The following is a 26821-nucleotide window of genomic DNA, read 5'->3' as shown; positions in this document are numbered from 1 at the left end:
AATGTCATATATATGTACATATAGCCCCTTAGATGAAGAACACTTTTCAAGCATAACAAAAACCCTGGTGTTCCACATCAATATTAATTTAACAGTGAATTCTTGAAGAAATAAATAATTTTGATAGTAATCTAGTGATTGCTGTTAGTAAGGTACACTTAGGATCACTTTTGGGGTCAACTGTCATTCATTTATCTAGAAGATGTTTTGACCGATATGTGACATCTTTTACTAACTAAACTCCTGTGTGCGTGGGCTGATACTTGTCTACATGAATACAGACACATACAGCAACACATTCCATTTTGTTAAGCCCTATCTATACATAATTCCTCCAACACTAATGATCACTGATGGTTCTGTCATGAAGTGTGTATACATGTACAACAATCCTTCTCAAAAGATATACAATGACAATGTTAAAAACTCAATAAAAAATGTTACAAGTTCTCAATAATACTTTGAGATCAAAATGTGATTTCATATTCCTATCATTCTGTCATGACAATAACACAAAAGTTTTGTTTTCAATGACGATTTTTTGTACAATAGTAAAATATCAAATGTCAAAGCTTAGTTTTTATAAATAGGAGATTCAATGAAAATGTTCAGATTCTTATCAATGTAATGGAATTCAAATAACAGACATTAATATATAACATAGATATGATACAAGTAATGAGAAATCACAGGTGGAACATGTTTCTTCTGTAAAGGTTTGACACAAAATGTATACCCCACAGGTAGATTTTTGTGTACTTTCGCTTTCTATTTATACAATAGTTATTCAACTTACTTGAGTTTTGTCTAAATGGAAAAGCACAAGAAACAATTAAATATTACACAAAACACATTCCCAAATATTATATTATAAATGTATCACAAACTAAAAAAAAAAAATGAAACAAAACAAAATAAAACCATATGTATAACTATTTACATCATACCAGCTGAGGGAAAACTTACTACACAAAATATATATAGTCTGAATATTAATTGAAATCATATAGAATATGATTATAATGATTCCTAACTTCATCAATCATCTAAAAAATGATTTATCTGTACCTTTGTATCACAATCCCTGATGAGTTCGTTACACAAACCCATCCGTCAATGCAAGGTACAGTGCAAGTTATTAGAGCGACAGAAATGTCCCATAACAGCTAAGGCCCTGTGGAGGAATGTTTTTAATTGACGTTATAAACTTGACATTCTCCAGGGTATTACAGTCCATGTCTGCAGTATTAAGCCAAAAATGAAATATGATCTCGGTTTTATTACAGAATACATTTATAAACAATACAAAACAAAAAAAATATAGAAAACTCCAATATGGAGACGTACAGTTATATCAATCACCTAACAGAAATTTAGATGCAAAATGAGTTTCTATTAGTAAATCAAAAACAATGTGACTGGCTTTACACTGATGCACTGAACACTGCCTGTTTATCACCACTTCCAGCGTTACTGACCCTATCACAAAATCTCTTTGGTTAAAATCACATTTCATAGAGCATCACATTTCCAACTTCAACAACACCTACAACCCTGCGCACGCAGCAATATCATTACAGTTTCTGTATGACAAATCATAAAGCATATTTCTTACTGTAGTTCCCCTTGCTTATCTTTATTCAGTTAGTCTGTCAGTAAGCACACTTCTTTTAAATGGAACGATCTCCACTCACCTTACCGAAAAACGTAAAACGTAATCGCACTAAATCCTTGTACTACTTACATAAAAATATATCACAACAAACCAATATCACATCAATTTAATCTTGACCTCAATTTACTGTTACACAGCATCATCCAACACAATTTCAGAATCCTTCACCAATCCAAAACTTACCTGTATATCTTTTATTAAAGGAAAGTAAAATGAGACATGAACTGACTGTAAGTAAAAATCTAAGTAACCTGATTCAATAAAACTGTCAGAATTCAGATAACCATATTTAATCAAATAAGTGTATTTTTTGTCTATGGAAAAAAAAATCTATAACAGAGAATACTGTTTACATTTAATGTGATGAGACATGAAACACAGCTTAAAGAAAGGTGAGAAAATACTTCTATGGAAGGTAATGAGTTAAATTGCTGAATACTGTCATGACAGTGAAAAAATAACTTTTTCATAGTGTTTTACTATTAAAGTTCAATCATACTCTTCCCAAAGGCAGATATGCTTATTAGGTTAAATACAGAAACTTGGATTCTTATAAACAAAATTGAATCAGCACAAGTCAGCATACTCCTGTTTATTGTTCCTAATTACTGGTAATAACCCTTACTTTCTCTTCTCTACTCTCTTACACTATAGTCTATATATCAGCACCATCAGCATACAGTGACATCACAAAATCATAACAAGTTCTGTACATCTTATAACAAATAGTAATCTTCCTGTTTGATTTAAATGAGACATTTCAAAATAAAATATGATCACAAAGAAATCTCACCAAGGCCTTTGGCTGTGTGAGCTAAACAAACACTGACTGTCAAAAATAGGACAAAAAAATCAATTAACTGTAAGTATAAGAATGCATATATTCACACCACAGCTTCTTGGTGTAAATTCTGATGTAAGTTTCATTTAAAAATAACTGTAAATGACAAACAGAAAGAAAAAAAAAGATCAATGCTTTGTATATTTTTTCAAACAGAATGAAAAAATAAACTGCAGTCTTAAAGCTGGGGCCCACATATTAATCTTTTCAACTTAATTTGATAATTCCATTAAAAACATATCAGTGCAGTAAACTTAGTCAACAGAGAAATTCTGCCATTAATTTGCCTTTCAAAAACAATTTTTTTATACACTTCAGTATTGAAATAGAGGCTTCACTTTTCTATAAATAAAGTATCGCCATACTTATAATGAATCTATATATGGCTTCATTTATTTTGTCGTATATTTCACCATAGCTATCATTAACTGGTACACACATACTTGTGCCACCAGTCTTAAAAAATATAGCACTTCATAGGAAAATCACAGTAATGTATCACATGACAATTTCCTTACTTATATTTATTGAAGTTAACACACCAACTCCATCAAGGCTATTGATGGGTCTCAACTGCACATTTCCTATTTAATAATTGATGTATTTAAAAACTATATGTTAATCTAATTAGAAAACTGCTACCATTTTTATTCTGTTACCCACCTATCTTCAAAAGTAGTTAACCATCATATTACAGTTCCTTTTTGCCTTGGTTTTAATGCTCTCTTTGCGGAGAGGAAATTGTGCAACATATCATTTATTTTTTTAAAGCAAAATCTGTGACCTCTAAAATCATCATCCGTTCACAAATTGTTCAACACCATGTAAATCAAGCACACTTTAGTTATCTCCCTTTCTGATCTCACACATTCCCAGTGGTAGTGTGATCAACAATTATCACCACAAACAGAAAAGAAATTTACTTTTTGGTCAATAAGAAGTTAAATAGTACATCAATTGAAACAGTGATATGATGGTAAACAAAGTTAAGTTATACTCTAGATTTTTCATTCGGTTTGAAAACTTAGTAAAATTTAAAACAGAACAAACTTGTAAAAATATCTTACAACATATACATAGTAAATTTTAAACTCTTTTAGCACATCATATTTTTCTGGGACAATATTGATCAACATTGGCTAAAATGTCATGAACATTAAATCTGTACACCTACTACAACATTGCTGCTTGCACATAAATATAAAATTAATGTACTTACATTGAACTTTAAACTTTCCAGGTAATATTCTTCAGAGGTGGATTTCTATAATTAATATATATTAACCCTGATTTATTAAACATGTATGTAACATGTACTAACAAAATACAGGCAGATATGCTGCAGGTATAAGAGTTATCACATACAAATACATTTCCTACTATTACAATAGGAAACAGCTTTTTGGCATCTTTGTCAGCCTAGGGTTTCAATCTGCCTACACAGAGTAACTACATGTAGGAAGATTGTAGTCACAGCCAGTGAAGATGATGCAAACATAGAAAAATATCTCTTTAATTCAATCCCTCTACCAAAACAATGATAAAATCCAGATTTAAAAAATGTAGTAACAATACATTCGCTCCTTTATATTACACAGTAAAAAAGGGGCAATATTTTGTACAATGTCAAGTGGGATTGATATAAAACCTCAGTAACACATATATCAACAGACCAATGTATTATGTACTCTTTCTAACCAAACAATTGTTGATTAACTTTTAAATCACCAGTGATGATCTCCTGAAAGTACAAAGTATATCAATGATTCACAGTAAATACTGAGTAGGTGTTAATACTTCAGAGCTTATACTTTGTAATTTTCTGATTACAAAAGATTTAATGGGATAATATTTTTGAATGGATTACATCTTCAAACTGTAGCTATAACTACTAGGTGTGTACAATCACTCATACTTTTCCGTGTATAATATATTCATCATGATAACCTTTGATAATCAAATTAATTAGGTATATCACTTAGTTCCCCCTTTTAATGATCTTGAAAGTAGTTACATAATGAACTAAACTTCTCTTAAATATTGCCATCTATACAGAGTTTTACAGCATACATATCAAAATACAATGATAGCTGATCAAAAAATAAATAATTGTGAACTATCAGCTTTATTCATCAAGAAAGTGGGAAAAGTCATACTCTAGTTATGATATATTATCTATACATTTTACATCTGTATTGCTCAACACTAACAATAAATACAGTTAAGTAAAATCTGACACACCACCATTTTTCTGACTGATATGAAACCTAATCCAAGCAGAGGTGATGAGCAAGATCATTTATGAAAGCATAATATCCATGATACTGTGATACAATGCTGGGAGTTTTCTCAAAATAGAATATGTGTCTATTAGATATGAATACCTCTGCTCATATGTGAATTAGAACCACTGTTTGACATGACTTTTGCATACAGCACATTTCAGTTTGATCAAAAGTCTTGATTTAAGGATCAGATCACTGAACCGGCTGATGATCATTTCTAAATAATAATTATGACCTTGAACTAAGCTGTGGAAAAAATAGGGAACCATCGAAGGTGTTGTTGGAGTTAACCTTTGTCCAAAATTTTACCACACAGAATGCACAGGTACAAGATGAGACAAGATGACCACAGGAAACACTATATGCCCCTTGTGCCTAGACCATACAATTCTAGCTTCTATAAAGTGATGACATAAACTACACCATACAGAAACTAAAAATCATATTGATATTGGTATAGTAAATATGTATAATGCTTTTTGCATGTTCCTAAAAATCATTTTGAATGATTTCTGATATGGCACAGTATTCCATTTATCATTCTGACAATGACTAATTTGGAAAATAAATGTGAAGTTGTGGCAATTATTGTTTAAACAACAAACAAATATGCCATATATAGACACTACTTATTCTGTCATCTGTAAGCTTACTGTCGAAATTTTATTAACCACGACTTGATGAAAAATGAAGACAGATTGTCAACATCTTAAAGTTGACATGGCCATATATCAATCAGATTGAAACACTGTGTCGTACAAATATGTGATTTTGATTCTGCATCTCAAACCATGCTGGGACTGGAAGTTGAGGGATCACCACTCTCACTGCTTGCTGATTCAGGCTTCATTGGCTGTCGCATACGTTTCAACATCCCTGGCTCAAACTGCGGGTGGCGACGGGCATGTTTATTCAGGTGGTCACTCCTCATAAACCTCTTTTCACAGAGGGGACACTGGAATTTTTTCTCACCTATATAAAATAAATTCTTGAATGAAATTGTGATATTCATACCCAATTCACTTCTACTCCCCTCATTTTCCAAAAGAGGCAATAATGTCAAAGGAATCAGTAAAAAATAGCTTTTTTTATTTAATTTTTTTTCCTCCCACTTTTATTTTGTTGAAATCCATTGCTTAAATCAAACTCTTAAGGTAATATGTTAGGACTGTTACTTAAAAATTTATAGAGACAAATTCTTAAAATCAATCATATGGTTTAAAGCATCAAATTAGTTTATTCACTTTGTCATATAATTATTTCAAACCAGTCAAAGATAGAAGAGTTTTGAAAATCACAGGTGTATTAAAGTAAAAACTAACATGATCACTACAGTCATTGCAATTTTTTTTAATCTTAATATAACCAAAATAAGTTAATTAATTAATTTTTACGACAATACATCATCAATAACTGATGTTTGTCACTGATCATAGTTATAATCAGTAATAATGATCAAGGAATCTTTAAATCATTTTCAATATTTGTCAAGCTAAAAATACATTCTCTACTTGTCCAATGCCTCACCAGTGTGTGTCCTTATATGTCGAGCCAATTCATCAGACCTTGCAAATCTCTTCTCACAGGCTGGCCAGCTACATGGGAAAGGGCGCTCTCCTGTACAACAACAATTATAAAAACATCAAAGTTTGTCTGCTACGCACATCACATATAAGGGGAGGGAACTCCTGGAAGGGCATTGGATTTCATCTGGAAAAATTCTTTTGTAATTGAAATATATGTCTTTATCATCATATATTCATGATTATGATAAAGTAACTTAAATGCCCATATTTTAGTATTTCAAATGTTCTGTTATTGAAAAAAAATAAAAACGTTGAATTTCAAAAGTCTGTACTCTGACATTTTTTTTTCAAAATCCCAACCCAACTGAATCTAATAGTAGTGATCCCCAAGGCAATAAATCAGAGAAATGAAGTCAAATTACATTCAGATGTATAAACTTTTCCACAACAGCTTTGTCTTTGCATCACAACCTATCTTTCTGGGAAAGGCAATAGACAAGCTTATAAAACCAAAGCCAGTAAAATTATGTACTTCACTCGTCAACCACAAATCTATGTAACAGCATCTGATTCGGTGTTCAAATTCTCAGCCTCTCATTCTCAGTGAAATTGTTAAATAATATGGCTGATTACCTAATTATTTTTTTAATTTAGCCGATAAAAAGTTTCATGTCACATATTTCTGATTGACATGGAACATTTTCCATGTTGAAAGCTCTTATTAGTGCACTTCTAAGGTCAATTTGACAAATGGTGCGGAAGGAAAATTAGTCTGAACCAAAATAATGACCATTTTCCTGATTTTTGTCAAAGTGCAATGTCTCTTTCCAATGTCTCTTCAAAGCAAAGCTGTTTTAGGAGAGTGCAACTTGTCATGATGATTCAATAACTCCACAAAGTCAAACTTTGTAGTAGAAAAATTAGGAAAGTTTCACACTACCAACCAATAAAGTTTCAAAGAGATTGGTCAGGAAATGAAAAGAAAAAAAAACTGAGAGTTTTTTCAGGGTTATTGACAATTTGTGAAATATTCATATACATGCAGATCCAAGGATTTATCTAGACATTTTCTTTTCCAACAAGAAAAGGGTATAGTTTTCTTCGAGTGGTATGTTTTCTCCTCTAAACAAAAAAAAATAGTAATGGAAAAATACCATGAAGAAAATATTGAAAACATGAGGAAATCTTCCCTAAAACAGAGTATCATATTTTCACTTCAATCATTTCAAAATCAAATTATTATGAAAAAATTATCAATCTAACCTCACCATCTTCATCTATTATTTGTGTAATTTTCATGTTTATCACATATTTATTTCCATCCCTCTTTCGAATTATGACAAAAAGAGCTGTCCAAACTTTCTCCATTTGTCCACAATGGATAGAATTTCCTTATTTTTTAGATTAACCCATGCAGATCTTTAAGTATTTATACCGAGCATTTCTGTCAAAATTTGTCAAACATACAAAAATGTGTTCAATTTGTAATTCAAAGTTTTAAATTTTCAAAATAATATCTAAATTTAACAAAGCTGTTAATAAGTTCATCTAAACTGAAAAAGTATAACATTAATAATACTTCATATATATTATCAATTGATATTGGTAATTAAATGATACACATTACATCTAGTTCCTGGTCCACGAAATATTTACATATTAAAGAATAAAATGAATACTTTATCTGTTTTCAATAGTTAACATTACCCTAAGGCTAACTAAAGTCGGTGATGGAAAACTAGTACACCTGTCCATTCATTCTTAATGTATGTATGTAAATCAGCGAAATTGATATGTCTATACCACTACAAAATCTACATCAATCAGAATAATTTAAATACAGGTGACGGGGTAAATTATGAGCTCTGATTGGCTAGCGATTCCAGATGACACACGCACATTGTCACTACAGATGTCATGCTCCAGTGCTGCTTAGTAAAAATTACTTATCACTTACTTTAGTAGTCTATCTATATTTCCTTTTATCTGTAGTCACATTTAGCGCGGTAAAATAAAGTAAATACAATCGTGCCTTGATCGTTTTTAGGAATGCCCTGTTTTTACAACTGGCACAGTAGATATACACGATAACAAAAAACTTGCATATACAAAGAGATAAAAAAATCTTAATAAAATCTATCTCTTTATCGCATGGAAATAAAAACTTCAAATAACTCTTCTGAAAGTTACTTTCAAATTAGACAGACCATAATAAAAAGAGAAAAACAAAGACTTGAATCTGTAAATAACTTTTGTAGTACTAAGAACTGAATTCTGAAATAAAAATCTGAGAACTAGAAACTGGTCTCTGTATACAAGAGTGTAATAGTAACCAATAATAATACAAGTCTTTGTTAATTTCTAGTTTTCTACATAGGACATTTTGAGTTAGCTACAAATCAAACAATTTATATCTTGATTAAATGAGTGCCCAAAAGAATTCAATTCCACAAATTCTACTTCATATTGTATTACAATAAGTAAACATATATATTGGAAATCGACCAAAGCAATTACTGAAAAGGCAGGCCTGTGATATAAAACAAACTGTATCCATGTTGTAGAGCTATAAATAAACACAATGATATTGCAATGGATGACAAGTTTACAAATTTACTTCATAATCTTAAATTAACTGTATATAAAATATTCATTATTTTCACAACAAAATAGTTATTGGTCATAACATGTCAAATGCTGTAAACATTGCTGATGAAAACATTGGTTTTCTTTCCTCGGATCACCACGCCCATTCGTTCAATACCATGTGGTCGTCTTGATCAAACAAAGAAACACTTATTCTTAATCTATTGTGTTTACCTGTATGGGTCCGAAGATGCGCCTTGAGATGTGAACTCTTCCCATAAACCTTGCCACATCCTTTAAAAGAACATTTATGTACTTTTTTGGCTCCACCAGAACGTCCTTTATTGTAACTGTGATCTTCAGTATTGCAGTCAGTGGGCGTGGTACCATGCTTCGAGCGCTTTCGTTTTCGTGGTGTATTTGTGTCCAAGAAATTCTCGTCATTTGGCACTGATCTGTAATTAAAGCTCTTTAACTCACTGCTGATATAATCGTGATCTATAGGTTCTTGTTTGAATTTACTTAAATCCGTCAATATTCGAGCCAACATGACCAAAGAATTCGAGTCTGTTGTAGTTACGTCGTTGGCTTCTAAAGAGGCCATTTTACAATCAGCTGGTTCCGCAGCAACAACACATGGATTAGACATCGCCACTAAACACTGTGCAGCAAGATCTGTATCAAAATCTCTTCTTGTCACTTCCTGTAAAGCCATAGTTTATCATGTAACAGTGAAATCCCGCAAATTATACACAGAAATTTTGATGAATATGGAACACGATTTCCGGATGTTTATATTCTTCTTTGTTGTGTTTCACAACCAGACGAAACAAAACGTGCTACTGTGTGACATCAGCGACAGATGAACACGTCATGAATTGAATGGTAAACCTGGTCTTACTTCAGAAATACTCATCGAAGTTGTCGTCTGCCTCGATTGTCACTCGAGAGCTCGATAGGAATCATCGAAGTGCGTTTCAATGGTATGCGTGTTCTGACCGCGTGCAGTGGGCGTAACCTCTCGCATAGGAACTGACGTCACGGTTAGTATGGAAGGTCACAAAAAGCCCGCGAAAACCGATTTATGAGAAGAACAGGTATAATCTATATTCAGATACTAGCGGACACTAATGAGTTTGATTTTTCAGTTAATTTTGTAAATTAATGGAGAAGAAACCATTTAACAACGCCCAAGTGCTTATTTTCCTTCTTTATTTTTTGCGCGTTTGAAATTAAGAATCGCTTGGTACATAAAACCACCGTCTTAGAATAAATTTATTCGAAGTCCCTGCTAAAATCCTCACAGAAAGCAGGTTAATTTGACAAATTACGCTTCATTTTGTGATGTATACATTGGCAGCTGAGTATTTAGGTAAAGGCAGCTACGCGAAAAAGACCAAGACGAAGCAGTAACTTTAGTTTCATCAGGGACGTATAATACGTCCCTGGTTTCATCAAGAAACAAGAATATTTAATGTATATATATATATAAGTCGCATATTTGAAACCATTAACACCTGATCTGTATAGCGATTGTAGCGAAAAAGTTTTAAAAACATCGAAGCCATTGAAAACAGTATTTGTAAGTTAACTTATTGCTGTCCACGAAATTTGAGAGAAACTGGGTATATGAAAGGGCCTGTAAAACCAATTAAAACTAGAAATGGTATGACATGCAAATATACTTTATTTCTAGTGAAGTGCTTCCGTTACGGGGTAAAATTATTTACCTACCATATTGTTAGCCCCAGATTTTAACCTCCCAATAGATTTTGTTCCCTGCTTTGTTGTACAATACAAATGTAAGAAAAAGAAAATATTAATAAATACCAACATGCCAACATAATCGAAATCCAAACTCCAAATCAGTAAAACTAAGGCAAAATATGAACAAAAGAATGATTCACACAGACTACTGAAAAAGTACTGGACGAAGAAGACCAGGTATTCTGGTAGAGTAAGCATCTTCTGCTCCACCAACAACACCCACAATGTAAACCTTGGTCAGTCCAATTAAGTAATGTCACATTCTCAAATGAGAACAAGGTATACAATAATGGAACCAACAGACCAACTAACAAGCATCAAACATGCCCAGATTCTTATTGCACATAGAAATAGAATATTTCTCAATGAGGTCACTGACAACCTGAACACTTCCCCATAATGTTCGTCAACCTGCATCTTCTCAAAATCTGTGTTATGAGTTTGTCAGTTGTCAACTTCTAGCAACAAATTCATGATAGTGTTAACCAGAAATAGAAAATTCAAAATAGAGAAATTAAAATAATCACAGTTATCTTACAACTTGGTGGAAAGCTGTTCCTGTTGGTTTCGTTGTAAGAAAAGATTGAGATAAGCAGTTGATGTAGAAGAGTCTGTATTGTGCCTTTGGTTTCCATTTCATATGGGTATATACGATGGACGTAGTCCATAAATTTCTGAGATTTTTGACGAACACATTACAATTTCACTGTTGAATGTCAAGTTAAAGAGAAACAGACTGGTCTGTGCTGATGTAGCATACAACGGTAGTCACCAGTTACTACAGGGAGACACCTGCCTAGGAAAGAACCCTGACTGGTTCAATAAACTAATCAAAACAAAGAAAATGGAAATAAGAGTCCTATTTCATTACCTGGAGGTATCCCAAATCTCTATATACATACATCAAGTAAAGGGTTAAAAAGAAGCTAATGTAACAGTATCACATGTTTGAAGTTCTTAAATCATTGTTATTAGGCTTCGATTTGACTAGCATTTGAAGTACATCACAATTATTCACACAATACCACACTTTCATGAAGATATATTGTGTCTCATTCTGTCAGTGTTTCCTGGCATCATTAACAGAATATCCGTTTGAATTTTGTTGCCAAAATATTCTAACTGGTATAATATTCATCAACCTGAGAAATTCAGTTGCCTTTTATTTTCTCTTGTATATATAAGTTTCTTTCTCATACAGCTGTACTGATTTTTCGCTATGTCCCTTCAAGTTTCTTTCCTGCAATGCATGTAGCATATGTGGCTTTCGAAGAAAACTGACCTCTGATGGTATATATATATATATAAGGGATCTTAAAATTTCAGGGGAAAAAAAATATCAAATTTAGTACTTGCACTTGAACATTTAGATATTCTCATCATGGGGATTTACCACCTACAGTCACATGTGTAATTGAAAAAAGAAGTTAGATTACTGTTTAAGTTTATATAAAGGACATTAAGATACAGTATATGAAAGTTTTGAACATTCCTTCTGAGGCTGATCTGTACCTGTCTAATATTTGTATATGACATGTCTTTAACTCAGGGTATTTCCATTTGATGATACATTCACTGATTTTGGAAGGGTATGAGGTTTGGGTAAAGGGTCCACTGCCGGTCAAAAAGGATAGATGGGAACCTCAGGCAGGTTGGTCACTAGGGGATGGATACTGAAAAGTATGCCAGGGATCACTCAGTAGTATCACTAAAACATTGTGGATAGAAGTGGCCCTGACAAGCCATAACTGGTGACTCTGGTCGGCAAATTCATAATAAAAGTATTCCTCTTACTTAACCTTGTGAAGCTGGTCGATGTTGAGTACACTTCCACCCACGATGTTTCACTGATATTAAGTAAGAGAGGATTTTAATTCAAATGTTTTCATAAAATCTAATTACTGAAATGAAATGAAGAACATTCCTTCTTTGCTGGAGACATTTGGAAATTATCTACCAATATCTCAAGAAATGTAGGAACCTACTACAGTACTTTTATTGTGCACATACAGTACATGTACCTTATTTCAAATTAGTTCGAAATATGTAATCAAAATATTCCCTTAATAATATAACCAAGGTGTAATAAGCAGTCTACTGGTTTCTTTTTTTTAAATGAAAACTGATCAATGTAATAAAACAAAGCAAACATACAAAAACAGACTTTAATGCATGACAGAAGGAATTCAAAAAGATTATTGAAATATATCACTCAAAATTTACAAAATATATCCAACAGATGATTTAAAATCAATAAATAAAATATTACTATATATACATACTACTTTTTCAAAATATAAGAAATTATATCCTCCTGAATATGATCATTGCCATGGGAGAACTAATTGGTATTTTCCTTTATTCTATTACAATTCTAACTTACAAGTATCCAAGTCTTGTAACTGAACAAGTCATATTCATGCATATCGCTTTAAAGGTTGAAAGTGTCCACGATAATTATGCAGGTAGAGTAGAGAATGTCGGAACAGATATCTGCTGAGGGATGTTCTACATTCAAATTCTAAGCAGTTTACTTCCTTATACTATAACATCTATTGCTCTCTTCTTCTCCAACCTTACAAGGGACTTCTAATTAGGTTTGAAAACAACCTTTACATTGTGAATATACATTTAAACCACAACAGTCAGACAAAAGGTCTTCTTGCCAGTTACAGCTGATGTATCTATCAACTGAAACAAATTTGCTTGTGGAATTTATGTACCAGTGAAATCCCTTGACTAATGTCCTCTTTTTGTATATTATGATTCTATGTTTACCCCCACCTCTTCCTCCTCATTATTTCCCCCTTATTTTTGCATGAAAATTATCAATCCTTCACAAAAGACTATTAAATGTATCAAAGCTTTAAAATTTGAAACTTGTACAAGAACCAACTAATGAATTCTATCGGTCTTTTTGGTCTTTAAGATTATTGGTAGTAGACACTACTGGACTTTTAGTCCCTGAAGTTGGGCATAATCTTCATGCCATGTTTTGTTCATTTGAATTGTGACATGGTTCAAAATACATACAAACGTATGTGACCTTTGGAAATTATCGGGTACCAGTATATATACAAATTATGAACTTGTGCACCTCCCGGTCTAGATTTTGATATTTTTTTGAGTCACCTTTGATTTTCTTCAGTCACTTTCCAGGTTTCAAAATCAAGGAGTTTAACAACAGCTGTGTGATGCAGTTTAATTCATTATTTGACTCAACTGTATCTAATTCTCAACTGATATTAAAAGGTGCTATGTGTGTCTTTTGTACAATATTTGACAGTCAAATTTGAAATGAATCACACAGCATTGATTGATCCTATTATCATTTATATGTATAATTAATCAAGGGTTAATATATTTTTGGACTGGCAATGACTAAACTAAATAACAAGCAAATTCATGGAATTTACATCCCACACTTTCCAACCATATTGACAAATGAAATCAAAAGATACCACATTAGTATGCATAATTATTAACAGATGACACTGATAGTCAAACTCAGTCTTAATGACCCCAAGATCCATCTGCTGACCAAGTTTCAAACAAACCCAAATTTATATCCCCCGTTTTGTTGAAAGTGGGGGATAATCATTTTATCACAGAACACAACTGATATTAGACAAATCCTATATAAACATTACCTAGATTACACCATGGTGGTGCCATTACCAGCAGAAAATAGAACTACCTCTTTTATTTTTCTTAAGCATAGAAAATAGCTGCTTTACTACATTAAAAAACTCAACCTAGTAACTATGATAAACAACACTTCTGATATTAATGCAAGAATATATTTCTCTGCTATTTATATCACAAGATAATCCACATCATGATGACAAGGACACTCATACTGCCGTCAATTTCATACTGCTGTGCACGAAAGTGCATACAACCACTAGGTGTCAACTATCCAATGAGATGCATAGATTTTACAGCAAGTGAAACACATATCAATGCACATTGTTTACTACATACAAATGAATAAAAACCACATTATATTGTCACAAATATACATTATACTAATACAGACAAGATTGATTAGTGACTAACCGAACCTTTCACCACTTGGAAATAAGATCTGGCAATCTCACCCTGAGGGGAAAGATTCCTAGAATGCCAAACAGGAATCATTTAAGCATGAGTACTTTTTACTGCCTTCCTGTATGAGGCTTTCATCATGGTTCCTGTTTGAAAAATATATGGATCATCAGATGCTAGGGTTTCATTTTTTTCAAAGTAGAAAATGTAACTACATTATACATATACATGACATTAAAATATACTTTCTGCATTTTAGTTATCAGTAGTTGTTGGAGTAAATCAGCTGATACTGAATGCTACCATAAATAAATGTCTTGTCCATACCACATTTACTAACATATTGCAGCCCTCCTTCATAAACATGTATACCTGGTAAGTCAACACAAGGCAGAACAAGAATAAAATTATGTTTTAAAAAAAAACTACAAATAAAAAAAAATCAGTTCTTGTACCTTAAAGCAAACATAAGTTTAAGTGAACATATCAAATATTTCTTACATTCCTTGAACACGTAACCAGAATAAAGGAAAGTCTTTATCTGTTTCGCAGATTTTAGATCCACAAATGGTACGCATACAATAAATTGATATATTGTTTTTACAGTAATATACCATACTGGCTTAAGTTAAATACCTAACTGACTGATCACATGCTGATAAAGGGATTGTTACATTTTTATATGTGTCATTGTCAACTGTAAATCAATGGACAAATGCCAGTAGTCTCCCTTGTTACAATCTTTTGCACAGGCAAATGCTGGACACCCACAAAAAAAATTCCGACAGCATATTTTTTAAAAAATCAGTGAACGAAAATTCTGCTTTGAGACAACATCAAGGGTATAAAGCCTATCTGTAAACTGGCAAAGACTGATAACAAAAAAGGTTACAATGAATAACAAAATGAACAGTCCCATAACAGATGTATATTTTGACAGTTTTCAGTTTAGATTTGTATCAATAACCTATTAAAGACAATACCGGTATTAAAATCTAAATTGATCACAAAAATATGTACACTCCATGCATCCTTTTACTTTCTATCTTGCTACTCCAGGTATATCTTCACTTCAAAGGGAAATGTATCAAAGTCGCTGTTTGTCTGTCGGAACAGCTGGGTATGTTGCCAGGCAACGTCGCCCTTCCCACCACTGAGGTTTGCTGTCAAGGTCATGTTGTCCACACCATTGAGATCACTCACTAATTTCAGATTGTCTGTACCTGTTGGAAATACAAAAATGAGAAAATGAGACATACCTTGCTAGTACTTTTTAAAATCATGAACATTTTCTATATAAGAAAAACTTGATTAACAAATCAAGTGATCATTATTGTTATATATGCTATCATTAACCTAAAGCAGACTATAATGGTCTACAATTATGGCAGTGAGCACAGCTGTAAAAACCTGTGTGCTCAGTGACCCACTCGACTGTAGAACTTCAAGGAAGGCCCATTTCACTAAATTGTAATTCCCATGTACATAATTAAGATTGAATTCTTTTTTAACTAAATACTGTGCATACATGACATTCTTTAATATGATCATTATTTTTCTACTTATATATATATCGAGACAACTTAAGCTTGGCTCATATTTTGAAGTAAAGAACAATTTAGCATTATCACTTCTACCAATAAGAGGCTACACTACAGATGACATCAACACATAAAAGTTCAGAATTTTCTTTCATCATACTTTTCCAGCTGCAAAAGATTTATGTACAGAACTTTCCTGAAATGGCCATAAAACCAAGTTGACTTGGAAGCTAGAGATATATACGAAAGAGATCAGCATTTATTAGTCGACATAATTTGACATACCAGGTATGTTGTCTCAAGAAACATTTTTCTTTGATATTTCACCTACTGACTCAAATTATCTGTTTACTTTAATAAGGTATGAAACATCACCCAAACTCTGCCTACGACATTTTCTTTTTTTTTTTTTTATTCTAATCAACATTGTAAGGTCTCTAATTATTTTGTTATGATAAAACACTTTGCATAAACCTTTGATTCAATCACCTTCAGCTTAAGTAATGTTTCATTAGCTCGACAATGTTGTGAGGGAAAAAAAAACAAAAAAAAACTTGAAAGTTTTAATTCTTGCCGTTTGATTTTGGCTGACACTGCTTCATAACGTAGTAATAGATTCTTTACCAAAAAATGTGTTTGTTAAATTTTATCATTAGTAATGACAACCTTCAGTGCAATGTCACAGAGACCTTTTAACTGTATGCTGAGCATTGCCTGCTAGTGATGTATACACTTGATAATGTATTTATATATTTCAGGTTTCAACATGTTAAACTGCCTCAAAAGCTATTGGTGAGAGATAAATGTGAAGAAAATTTTGCATATATAACCTTTAGGTCAAGGTCAGAGTAACCTAAATCAATGTTTTGCACACTGTCTGTAGGTTATGCATTTTCAGTTTTCCCCATTAAGTTCCATGTCTACATACTGCCAAACTTATATTAACTGAACTTCAATGATTCAAATTTCTTGATGTATCAAATTTTTGTCCTCATTCTAAATTTTATTCCTATATAAAGCTACTAACTTACCCCTTTATGAATCAAACTTTTCAATATATCAAAGTGCTTTCATGGACAGTTATAATCAGCTATGATGCAGTAGTCATTGACACCTCATGATTCAAATTTTAAAAATACCAGTACTGTTCCTTACACATTGTTACAATAATGACTGGACACTAATTAAAATTAAAATGTATACTAACAGTCTATAACATTTAATCAACAACAATTATTGGACATTGTTTGATGTTCACACTGCATTGTGATAGTAGCATATATTGATACATGTATATAATTTACAGAACTGTGAAAACATACAGAATAAATCCTGAACTTATGACCACCACCTGAAGCTGACGTTCATTTCATTTATAACTGATGCGTAAAAACATATACTGCAGGCATATGTACCTATTGAGAAAAAATAAACGTTTACACATTATCCATTTCTTCATCATTTCTTTAAAAAGTTATGTTTTTGTTTCCAATATGAACAAATGTTTCATTAATAAAAAAATCCTCTCTGTATCTAAACTTTATTTTGGTAACTGTTGTATTTGTTAAGGTAGAAACATTGCGCCAAAAAAAATGGGTTTGAACATGATAATGTCAATATAAACAAATGATTCAAAGTCTTAATGTCCCTTGAACTTCAAAACATTGAAGTTTGACTGTACATGGTACATGTACCTTTCATGGTTCAAAAGTTATGACCTGGACAAGAACATCCAGCATACATAATGCCCTTGAGAGAATGATTTTGACTCCTCAAAACCAGATCTGACTCTTCAGATGGAAGGGATGCCGTGTCTATTTCAACTTTTTGATCCTTAAGATTGTGACTTGGCATTTAAAATTGTCAAATAACAAGGGTGAACTGAAAACCTTAAAAAGTTTACACTCCTTTGACCTTGAGGTGAAAGTCACAGTGACATAATTTCAATGGCTACACATTGCCTTAGGATAATGCATTTGTGTTTTAAATTTTGTAAAGTATATAGTTTGTCATTGACTTAGTGATCATCGTAACCAAGAAAAGTTGAAAAATTATTACAAGAATGATAACTAACACACTATTGCAATAGTGTTAAAATCTTACCTTTCAGTATTGCACACTGATTGTCACTACAGAGTCTCCAAGACACAACACCATTCTCATAAGTTGCACTCTTGACACATACTTCAACATTGCTGATCTTTAACCCTGTTTCTATTTGGAGAAAAGGGCAAAATAGCAATCAAGTGTTAAACTATATGTATGATGAAAGTATTAAGATGTTACTATAATAATCAAATGAAGAAAAGCTATAGATTCAAACATTGAAACTTCATTTACTGTACTAGAGATTGCTTCACACCCAATCTCTACATAGACCATCCCATCTCTACATAGACCACCTCATCTCTACATAGGCCATCCCATCACTGAATAGACCATCCCATATCTAAATAGACCACCCCATCTCTACATAGACCACCCTACATAGACCACCCCATCTTTACATAGACCACCCCATCTCTAAACAGACCACCCCATCTCTACATAGACCACCCCATCTCTAAACAGACCACCCCATCTCTACATAGACCACCCCATCTTTAAATCGACCACCCCATTTCTTCATAGACCATCCCATCTCTACATAGACCACCTGTTCTCTACATAGACCATCCAATCTTTACATAGACCACCCCATCTCTATATAGACCACCCCATCTCTACATAGACCACCACCCCATCTCTAAATCGACCACCCCATCTCTACATAGACCACCCAATCTTTACATAGACCACCCTATCTCTACATAGACCATCCCATCTCTACATAGACCACCCCATCTCTAAATTGACCAATCATTCTATACTAGTTAAAGAAAATATATTTTCTATCATGTCCTTTGCCTTGGTTCATGCAAACATCACCAGTAAAAAAATAAAAAATTAATCTTACTGAAACGAACTAAATATTTGAGAGTGGCACCTCATCTACACAACAAGCTACTTGGTATCAATTGAAACAATTATTCTTCTAAATTGAATTACCAATTTTGTAACCGAACTGATAACTAAAATATTACCTCAATCAATTAACCTTTACTGTGAATTCATAAAATACAATTACCTGGGTATTTGTTAATGCAATGTTAATTCTCATCATGAAGGTTTTTATTGATTGCATTGTAGTTAAAAACACATGAACATTGCCTGGGTACTGTAGTATGTACAGATATAGCAACACAACATTGATGGAAGAAAGAACACATGAACATTGCCTAGGTACTGTAGTATGTACAGCAACACAACATTGATGGAAGAAAGAATATGACTTGTCATTAGCTAGTTCCTTCATTGGAGAAATCAACATACACCATATACAAGCTGCTAGTTTATTTTAACAAATAAACATGTTTTTTTTCTTGAAATTTCAAAACAAAATTCACAAGCAAGAACTGTAATGGTATAAATTATAAACTGTTATATTTATATATCATACAGAGTTATCTATCCCTGTCTATTGTTATTTTTATACTTTTAATAAAAAACAGAATGGCCACATTTATCTGATTACAACCAGTGCAATTTTGAGAACGTGTCAAAGTGCATAATTGAATAACTTTTTTAATACTCATTTACCATTAGGTTATGGATTTTTATATTATCAATTAAAAATAACAAGAATATTTTCATGTTTGCTTTTGAAATTAGAGTATTAAGAAAGAGAAGTGTGACCATACCTTTGAAATCAAACTTCCAAGACAGGGCGGCTACAGGTGATTCCTCTGTTCGTGCTAAGTACACCATTTTCCAGTCATGTTCTTCCTTTCGGAAAATGTTCGAACATTTGGACAAACAGGAGACAAACCCAGATGTTTTCTTATTTCCGTCAGTGACTCTAGTATACTCATCTTTGGCACAGTTATACCTGTCAAAATCACATAACGCATAAACGCAATCCATTGTCCTGGATTAATGACCTTTGCAAATTAGTAGTATTGTACAATAAATTACTAGTGTACCAAAGTCCATCGAAGTCTGAAATTATTAAGAATGTGCAAAAATCAATGAGCATGTGCAAAACTTGATTTTTCAGCATCAATGCATATTAAAGAGTTTTTGCTTCGTTATAAGTTAACATTTATTATAATATCATTGAACCTTGATTTTGATATCCTTCTAGCTTCTAAATAGGTATATATGAAGATGGTCAATATACATATTATCGTAGTATATGTTAAAATATTATTGATATGCTTTATTTGAAATAAATCTTCAAAAATAAAGAAAGATTACACGATAAAAAAAAATACTAAAGGTTAGAATTTTGCATTTTAATAGATCAATGTATTAAATCTATATATGCTCCAACAAAAACACATTGTATGCTATATTATTTGTTACCCACCTTACATGTAATAACTTCTTCTGTTTTTCATTGTCTGTAAGGGTAAAGACAAATGGACCAGTGACAGCCTGAGATGAGCTTCCAGTTTCGCCACGAGCTTGTCTCCATGCTAGTGACCCTGTGGTCCGTCCTGACAGGTTATTCTTGTCATTTTTCTTCTGTGTGATAAATTCAACCACCTCTGCTACATACCTTAGCTCCATTTCCTTACGTCTCGCTTCTGAAACCACTTTGTTTTTTTCATTCCATAACCGGAAACAAACCTGTCCCAACCAGTTTTCTCGGACTTCCCGTCTTCGATCCATCATTTCTTTGAAATTAGAACTGTACCTCCAGCTAACATCTTGCACTTCATCCTTGGAGAATGCTAAAACATAGGTCAGTTTCTTTCCCCATCCAACTTCATACAGTAGAGGTTTATCACAAACATTCTCACAAGGGTCACAGTGAAGCCATCGTTTCTGACTAGTTGAGTACACTTCTGTCCATACATGGTCAGTCCAGTCCAGGACATATCTGGCCTCGAAACCCGCTGCCCTACAACACAGTGTAAAACAGTTAGCCCACTCCCCACATCGGCCCCTCTTTGTGTCCAAAAGTCTACCTGGGTCGTTGTAGCGGGGAAAACGCACAAATCTATTACATCTGTCACATCTGTAGTTTTCTACACGTGAAGCTCCCCAGCCCAAGTCCTCCTGACTTGGTTCTGCCATGCCTACACTCCGTGTCTTTCCCTGGCAATTGTCACAGTCTGGAGCATCCACCCACTTGAAGAATGAACTTTTAAACCAGGAAAGGAGAGATAAAAGAAAACAGTCCTGAAGGCCCACTCCAGAGGCTTCCTTATCAGCTGCCTGCAAAGCACTGAATTTTTGTTTTGCCTCCTTGTTCAATTCTTCCATTGGAATAATGGACCTTGCTTTCATCTGAAAGTCTCTCCTTTCATAGCTTAGCACATGAACCAGATTTGAATCAATCTTCATGAAAAATTGCCTTTCTGCTTGCTGTAATGAAACAGTTGTAAAATTAGTCATTTGGATAATAAAATGTGACATTTTATTTCAATTTATGATTGATTTTTAATAAATGTATTGATGTAGGTTTGTTATTACCACATATAAATAGTCACGTGTCATTATCTGCTATTGATATATTAATATATATATATTGCACAAGAATGTTTATATAGGCTGTATACATGGACATGTAAATGTTTATCTGCTTGCTTGTACATTGATTAATGATAGACAAAGGTACATGTGTAATCTAATGGCTACTGGTTAATAATACATATACTTGAAACCGCATTTGTAGCTCTACCATGGTATACTACCTGCATAGCCTGACGTGACCTTTGGGCGACTTGTCTGACTGAACTAGGTGTAACTGTAGGCTGCTGAGGTGTGGACTGTCCTGCTGATGGCCCACCAGTAGAAGACCTGACAAGCTTTATGGCAGTGTAGAGCTCATTCCTTACTTGTATCAGAGTGAGAGTTGGGGGAATGTTGGTAGGAAATGTCAAAAATTCACCATCCTGTGATAGAATAAGATAAATCAATTATTTTGTAAGTAACAAAATGCTAAACAGTTAGTAATATGCTCTCAAATGCAAATGTCTTATCAATTACAAATTCAAAGTACATTCTTCGCTTTTTTTTTTTTTTTTTATTTGTCATGTGTGTATTGGCTTCTTTTAGAATTAATCGGCTAATTTCTTGGAATTATCACGACCGTATAATGCAGAGAATATCACTTTGCAATGCTTTAACTAATGTTGAGTTAACTACCCCTGCTGTGTCTATAAGAAAAACATTTTTCTTCATTCTGACTATCTATATCTACCAAGACTAATATAAAGCCTGCATCCATTTTACCATTTAATCGTGATATACAGATACATACAAAAAGCCCATCATATCTATATCTAAAGTATATATTTTCTTTTAGATTTCTTCAAGACTTGGGGAACACAATCGGAACGGTTTTATAATGTCAAAATTCGTGTTGTAACAGAATGGAATAAACGTCTTTACAAATACGCATGATAACGCCTCATAACGATTAGTAACATATACAACAATTTTTTCCCAATTTTGTACCTCAATAAATCCCATCTCGAACAAACACTCCAGTGCCCCAGACACTGGCAATAATTTGTTTTCTACCGTAGGATTCGAAAGTCTTATTTTTCTATATTTGGAATCATTTGGATGGTTGATGATATTATCGGCGAACTTAAGGAGGATCTCTGATGCCGTGAGAAACTCTTCTTTTCCATTATCGTCGATAAGTTGTTTGACTGTACTGTGTATCTGTGCCATCGTGGAAGCGGAAGTTTTCGCAACTCTAAACATAAAGTCAATCAGACGCTTGATTGAAGAGTATTTTAAGCGTGTGCAAGTCATAAGAGTCTGGTTGAGTGAGACTACCAAAACCATGGGATTCGACGCACAAATGTGAATATTTTTCCCAAAACAGTGCACGAACTTTAATTCCCGATGTAAACAGCGTTTTCATTATACTTATGTAAAACTTAATTGTCGTTAATAATAATAATAATAATATTTATTCCGATAAATACATGGCAAACAATATTACATTAAAGAGATATTCTATAAAATCACACCAATTTTAAGAAACTATTGTAACCCTGGTAAAATACTAGCCGCAATATACCATTCGGCTGGAGAGAACTTCTCTTTAGCTCGATTTGGTTGAGCGTCAGACTAGTAAGCCAGGGGTCCCAGGTTCGATTCCTAGCAGATGATTCTAAAAAATTGTGTCACAGAAGATAAAACTAAATTAAAATTTGATTGTGCATGATAAAATTCGACTAGTATAATACGCCCATAAAGTCAATTACTGACTTAATTCCAGTGGGGTCCTTTTTAAAATGCCGGTATATTTTTTAATTAATCAAAAATAAATTCAATGAAAGACTAAAAAAGAACTGAGACAATTAAACAATTAAAGCTAAATCTTTCGAGAATCCGTATCAAATCATCACATTAAATTTATAGCAAAATCTATATGATTTCATTATTTAATTAATTAAATTAAGATAAGTTTATTCCTGGTTCAGGACTATTTCATAGTCCTCTATACCAGACTCGTTAATACAAAATAATACATCAAAAATACATACATGTATATATCCGGTACTTGACTTGATGTCTAATTTTGAATTATTGCCTTATAGTTAAATAAAAGTTCTTGGTTTTTCCAGTGCTTATTTGTTCTTAAAGGAATTTACATTTACAGCAGATACAACGTTTTCTGGTAGTCCATTCCAAATTTTGACGGTTCGGTTTGAAAAATAATTTTTTCTGAACATAGTTATGCATCGTTTAGGAAGTATTTTCTTTGAGTGACTTCTATTGCTGTGGCGATCTGCAGCATCTCTCCATAATGTGATGGCATTAAAACATTCATTATGATATATCTGAATTGTTATTTTATAGAGTTCTATCATGTCTCCCCTTAATCTCCTAAATGCGAGTGTTGGAAGCTTCAGCTTCTTCAACCTTTCACTATAGGTCAGGTCTTTCATTCCTGGAAGACACTTGGTTGCTGTTCTCTGAACTCCCTCAATCTTGTCAATATGTTTTTGGAGATGTGGGGCCCAGACAGAACTGGCAGTCTAGCTGTGATCTCACAAAGCATTTATATATAGGAATAAAACAGGAATGTCCTTCTGAGAAGTGCAAACATTGAGTTTGCTTTTTTTTTACTTTTTCTAATATTTGTTCATCAAATGATAATTCAGCATCTATTACAACTCCTATGTCCTTTTCTTGTTTTGATTTTTTAAGTTGTTTTCCGCTAAAATGATATGTTGGTTCTATTTCATTTTGACCTCTACTTCTTTCCTTGCCAATTCGCATATGTTTACACTTATCTGGGTGCATCTTAAGTAGCCATGTATTACTCCACTCACACATTATATCAAGATCCTGTTGAAGTTCTATACTATCCTGCTTGTTTTTGATTATTTTTAATATTTTTGTGTCGTCTGCAAATAGGCACATATCTGACTGGACCGTTCCTGGTAGATCGTTCACAAATATAACAAACATCAATGGTCCTAGCACGGAGCCTTGAGGGATTCCTGATGTAACTTAAGCCCACTCTGAATCTGCACCATTATCTGAAACCCTTTGCTGTCGTCCAATGAGGAATGCTGATATCCAAGAGTTAATTTGATTGGAGAAATTGTAAGCTTTTAATTTACTTAGGAGTCTGGTGTGAGGAACTGTACCGAAAGCTTTCTGGTAGTCCATGTAGATATAGCAAATCCTCGTTTTCTTCTGTAGATTGAGTTTTACATTACATGGTATTTCAAAAACTAGAACACAATGGTCACTCTTACCTAGCGCACTTTGATACTCAATTTCTGATAACGAGGTTTCATTCCTTGATATAACAAGATCAAGAACATGCAGGTTATCTTTTCCTCGCCATCTTGCTGGCTCCTGCACATGTTGGAAGAGGAAGTTGTCTTGTAATTTTTGTACAAATTTATACTCCTGCGATTCGATGCTTTCTCCTGTGTTCCACGACTCCATGAATAGTTAAAATCTCCCATTATCAATATTTTTTCATAACGTTTCTGGAACGATTCTTCAATAAGATCTTGTAACTTATTATCATTTTCAGCAGTTCCAGAATCGGATCTATAACTAAGGCCTACTAGGATCTTTGTATGGTTGTTTATACTTATTTCAACAAAAAAGGTTTTCTTGAAATGATGTTTGCATTTTCACTTCGTCCACTCTTAGTTTCGGGTTGACAAGAAGCAGTAGTTCCCTACCCTCTGTATTATCAATGTTTTTACTTAAAAGTGTATAGTTTGAGTTCCCGTCTATCGTATATTCTGATGCTTTTATATCTTGAAATCTAGATTTAGCTTTTACCTCCGTTATTCCTATTATGTCTGGTTTTACATCATTTACTTTTATGTTTAGCTCTGACGTTTTGTTTTTTAGCTGATCGGCGTTTGTGTACATACATTTTAAATTCTTTATAACAGTTTGTTCTTTTCGTTTTTCCCGGTTGTGTGCTATAATCCTCTGGTTTGTTAATCGGTATTGTCTCTTGAGACCCGTACCTTCATGACCTTTCTGGCCCAGGATGGGCCTCGGACTTTGTACGTGAATTCCCCCGATTGATTCTGCTCTCGTTTCCCGTTTTGCCTGTTCCCATAACTGTTTCTCACGTTCCCTTTCTGCCTTTGTAAGGTCATTACTTATGTTTACATTGGTGAAATTTTCCTCTCCTTGTAAGTTCTTTATATTTTAAAATATTGCTTTTTTGGTTTCGATGTTGCCCAATGTTACCAACACAGGTCTGCCCTTTCGTTGCTCATTTCCTATTTCTTTGTTGAATTTACCAAGACGTGAACACTTAATGACGTCCTTCTCCGCATTACTGGTGTTGCATTTACTAAGAATGGTGTTAACATTTTTGATGTCATGCGCTATCCTATCATTCCTGTTAGATGAATCAAGTTCCGGAATGCCGTATATAACAAGGTTACATTCCTTAGCTTTTCTTTCGTTGATCTCGGACATAATGTTTATTATGTTCGAATTTGGTTGTGATTTTGCCGTCCCCGCTTCATGTGGCTTTGGCCATTCTAGATTCCTCTGTTCCGAGTCTCTCACCTCTTTTAGGATGGACCGTACGGCATCCTCATCACATTTTGTTTTCATCGTGCTTTCTAGGGCCGATATCCTACTCTCGTATTTCTCCATAATTTCTTTACACCTTTCCTCGATTTTTATATCTGTGATGATGTTTTTCTGGACAATTTCCCTACAAGCAATACAAAACCACATGTAGTCTGATTCTTGAAGAATCCTGTATTTTTCGTTTGACTTCCCTAGGCATCCAATGCAATTAAATAGCTTAATTAATTAAAATTAGAGAACATGACTAGAATAATCTTTAGCTACTATTAATTCAGACAATGGTATATAAACAAAAAACACTGGTTTATTCTGAAAAATATGAGATTAAGCAAATAAAACAAAAAGACCTACCACCTTCCGGAACTGGCCAAGACTAGAGTATTACAAGGAGATAAATTGAGTATCTAAAAGTAGACAAAATCGGAATTTTCTTCAGCTTTTGCTTTAATCATCAA

At 33.3% G+C, this 26821-nt stretch overlaps 2 protein-coding genes across 2 annotated transcripts; both read right to left on the bottom strand.

Moving 5' to 3' along the window:
* Window positions 1–5528: 5528 nt before the first annotated feature.
* Window positions 5529–9746, bottom strand: LOC132544520 (Krueppel-like factor 9). Its single transcript, XM_060208130.1, has 3 exons — window positions 9148–9746; window positions 6329–6418; window positions 5529–5773 (listed from the first exon to the last, which is right to left on the bottom strand). Exons 1-3 carry the CDS (start codon window positions 9626–9628, stop codon window positions 5586–5588), a joined length of 759 nt encoding a protein of 252 aa, XP_060064113.1. The 5' UTR covers window positions 9629–9746; the 3' UTR covers window positions 5529–5585.
* Window positions 9747–12831: 3085 nt separating this feature from the next.
* On the bottom strand, window positions 12832–22998 carry LOC132544509 (peptide-N(4)-(N-acetyl-beta-glucosaminyl)asparagine amidase-like). Its single transcript, XM_060208113.1, has 6 exons — window positions 22776–22998; window positions 22010–22210; window positions 20677–21680; window positions 20009–20196; window positions 18372–18482; window positions 12832–15950 (listed from the first exon to the last, which is right to left on the bottom strand). Exons 1-6 carry the CDS (start codon window positions 22995–22997, stop codon window positions 15778–15780), a joined length of 1899 nt encoding a protein of 632 aa, XP_060064096.1. The 5' UTR covers window position 22998; the 3' UTR covers window positions 12832–15777.
* Window positions 22999–26821: the final 3823 nt, after the last annotated feature.

Source organism: Ylistrum balloti, unplaced genomic scaffold (assembly GCF_031769215.1).
Source record: "Ylistrum balloti isolate Yb309-2 unplaced genomic scaffold, AGI_CSIRO_Ybal_v1 Utg369800, whole genome shotgun sequence".
Classification (NCBI taxonomy): Eukaryota; Metazoa; Mollusca; class Bivalvia; order Pectinida; family Pectinidae; genus Ylistrum; species Ylistrum balloti.
The sequence above is the reverse complement of the archived record's forward strand: the minus strand, read 5'-3'. Positions and strand labels throughout refer to the sequence as shown.

What these genes read in the sequence shown, in the direction of transcription:
- LOC132544520 (XM_060208130.1), bottom strand. Translation starts at nt 9,628, where the DNA reads ATGGCTTTACAGGAAGTGACAAGAAGAGATTTTGATACAGATCTTGCT. An exon ending in GCATCTTCGGACCCATACAG is followed by an intron (nt 6,419 to 9,147) that starts GTAAACACAATA and finishes GTTGTTGTACAG; the next exon opens with GAGAGCGCCCTTTCCCATGT. An exon ending in ACATATAAGGACACACACTG is followed by an intron (nt 5,774 to 6,328) that starts GTGAGGCATTGG and finishes TATTTTATATAG; the next exon opens with GTGAGAAAAAATTCCAGTGT.
- LOC132544509 (XM_060208113.1), bottom strand. Translation starts at nt 22,997, where the DNA reads ATGGCACAGATACACAGTACAGTCAAACAACTTATCGACGATAATGGA. An exon ending in GGTCACGTCAGGCTATGCAG is followed by an intron (nt 21,681 to 22,009) that starts GTAGTATACCAT and finishes GTTTCATTACAG; the next exon opens with CAAGCAGAAAGGCAATTTTT. An exon ending in AAGAAGTTATTACATGTAAG is followed by an intron (nt 20,197 to 20,676) that starts GTGGGTAACAAA and finishes TGATTTTGACAG; the next exon opens with GTATAACTGTGCCAAAGATG.